This window comes from Anneissia japonica, unplaced genomic scaffold (assembly GCF_011630105.1).
Source record: "Anneissia japonica isolate Jap-2015-1 unplaced genomic scaffold, ASM1163010v1 scaffold11290_len29321_cov104, whole genome shotgun sequence".
Taxonomy (NCBI): domain Eukaryota; kingdom Metazoa; phylum Echinodermata; class Crinoidea; order Comatulida; family Comatulidae; genus Anneissia; species Anneissia japonica.
In genome coordinates, this window is record NW_022739093.1 from 8,485 (window position 1) to 10,441 (window position 1,957).

A 1,957-nucleotide genomic window follows, 5' to 3' on the forward strand; every position below is an offset into this window, starting at 1 on the left:
TCCTTGCTTCGGTTAGTCACCGTCCTGTTGAAAGGGTCTTCCGGGTCGCGATGCACGATGCACCTTCTGGCGATCTGAAAGGGAGGTGGAGGAACGCGCCGAGACTCCAACTTGCACGCAGTCCTCAATCTGTCGATCTCTTCTATCACTTTCAAAGATCCCAATTTCAGATACCTCTTTCCACGGATAGTACAGAAATGTCTGGTTTCCCACTCCTCGTCGCTGACGGTCGGGTCGATGACGTGTTGGTACTCGTCGAAAAAAAATTGGTTTACCTTATCGCCGTGCAACTCGGCTTCGTTTATCGCTTTTGCAAACACTCTGAGGAGTCTCGTCGTTTCGGCCATCGTTTCCATGACCTAAACCTAAATGTGGTAAACTTTGACGACTTCACCGACTTTTGTACGACAGATCGGACACGACGCTAACCTGACGGAACACAAGTCGCAGCAGACGAGATGGTTGCACGGAGTCAGGAGAACGTTCGAATCGCGATCCATGCACACCTTGCACGACATCTCGTCCTTGAGATCGGTAAGTTCCCTCAATAGATCTCCGTGAGATTTCTCGTCGTCGTCATCGTCGTCGTCGCCGACGCGTACCTTGTTCGTATAGCTTTCGACGGGCGCACGAACTCCTTCTTCCTCTTCTTTTGGTTCCGGGCGTTCGTCTTCGGCATCTTCTTCCAAGCGAAGTTCGGCGATCAGAGACACCAAGCCCTCGTGTTTCGACGGATCTTCGACCCCGTCCTTTTTCCTGTCGTCGGCCCCATTTTCATTGAAGTCGATTATGCTCGAGACCAGAACTTCATTTGTCAACGAGAACACTTGTCCTTTCTTCTCGAGATGATCGCTCACGACCTTTGCGATCACGTTGCTGTCGAATCCGAATTCGGAGGCAAAATTAATCTTGGAAATCAGGGTTTCCTTCGTCTTGCGCCGCAACCACAAGCACGAACTCCCGTGTTCAGAAAGAGGAAGGTCGTCCGGCTCCCATCGGCACAGCAATAATCCGCAGAAGAAACACCTGGCGTTATCTTCGAAACCCCCGTAGAAGAACCCCGCTTCCGACATCGACCTTCCGTCGGGTCTGTCGTGCGGCCAGTTGCGAAAGGTTTTCACCCTGTCTTCCTCGTCTTCAAATTTTGGAAAGGTAGCGGTTCTCTGCATAATTTCCCTTTGCATTACCTACTGATAATAGACTGATTTCGAATGAAGACAAATATGCACAATAACAACTTTATATTGTTTTTTTGTAATAAAGACTTTATTGAAGACAAAACAGAATATAAGATTTCTTGTTTTTTTTTTCTTAGTACTTAATATATCGGAACATTTTGTTTTATTCTATTCCGAAGACGGGTTGTATTTCAACATTTTCGAGAACAGCCAGTCGTCCAGTTGCTGTTCCAGTTCTTCGTCTCCGTAAACCACCGTGTCTTGGTCGGAAATGTCCTGTTCGTCCGACGATTCGACTGGAAGCTGAGAATCCTCCGGAAAGTAGTCGGCGAGGATTCCTTCTCCACCTGTTCGTTCGTCGTCGACGGGAAGTTGAGAGTCCTCGAGAAAGGATTCCGTTAGGTTTCCTTTGCCGTCTGCGGTCTCAGCTTCTCTTCGTTCGTCGCCGACGCCATCAGTTTGGGAGGTGCTTGCGTCGTCGTCCTCTTCGTCGTCTAACTTGATCCTTTTGGTATAAGGAGCATCAGACTGAAGAAAAACAATCAAAAAATAAAAATAAAGGTAAAATTACACATTACGTCCTCTTTGAAAAATGACGTCCTGGTCCTTGTCGCTCGAATCGTCGTCGTCGTCGTCGTCGTCGTTGGCTTCGTCCTTCTCGCCTCGTTTGTCGCCGGATCGCAACAACCTGACTCCTTTCCGCGAAAGCAGGAAACTCTGGAGAACGACCACGACGCAGAACCTGATGGCCTGCGAGGCGGTGAGAACTATCGCCCAGT

The 1,957-nt window shown here is 48.9% G+C and overlaps 1 protein-coding gene across 1 annotated transcript; it reads right to left on the bottom strand.

Moving 5' to 3' along the window:
- Positions 1-365: 365 nt before the first annotated feature.
- LOC117117857 (baculoviral IAP repeat-containing protein 7-A-like) lies at positions 366-1,184 on the bottom strand. Its single transcript, XM_033262326.1, has one exon. It carries the CDS (start codon positions 1,182-1,184, stop codon positions 366-368), a length of 819 nt encoding a protein of 272 aa, XP_033118217.1.
- Positions 1,185-1,957: the final 773 nt, after the last annotated feature.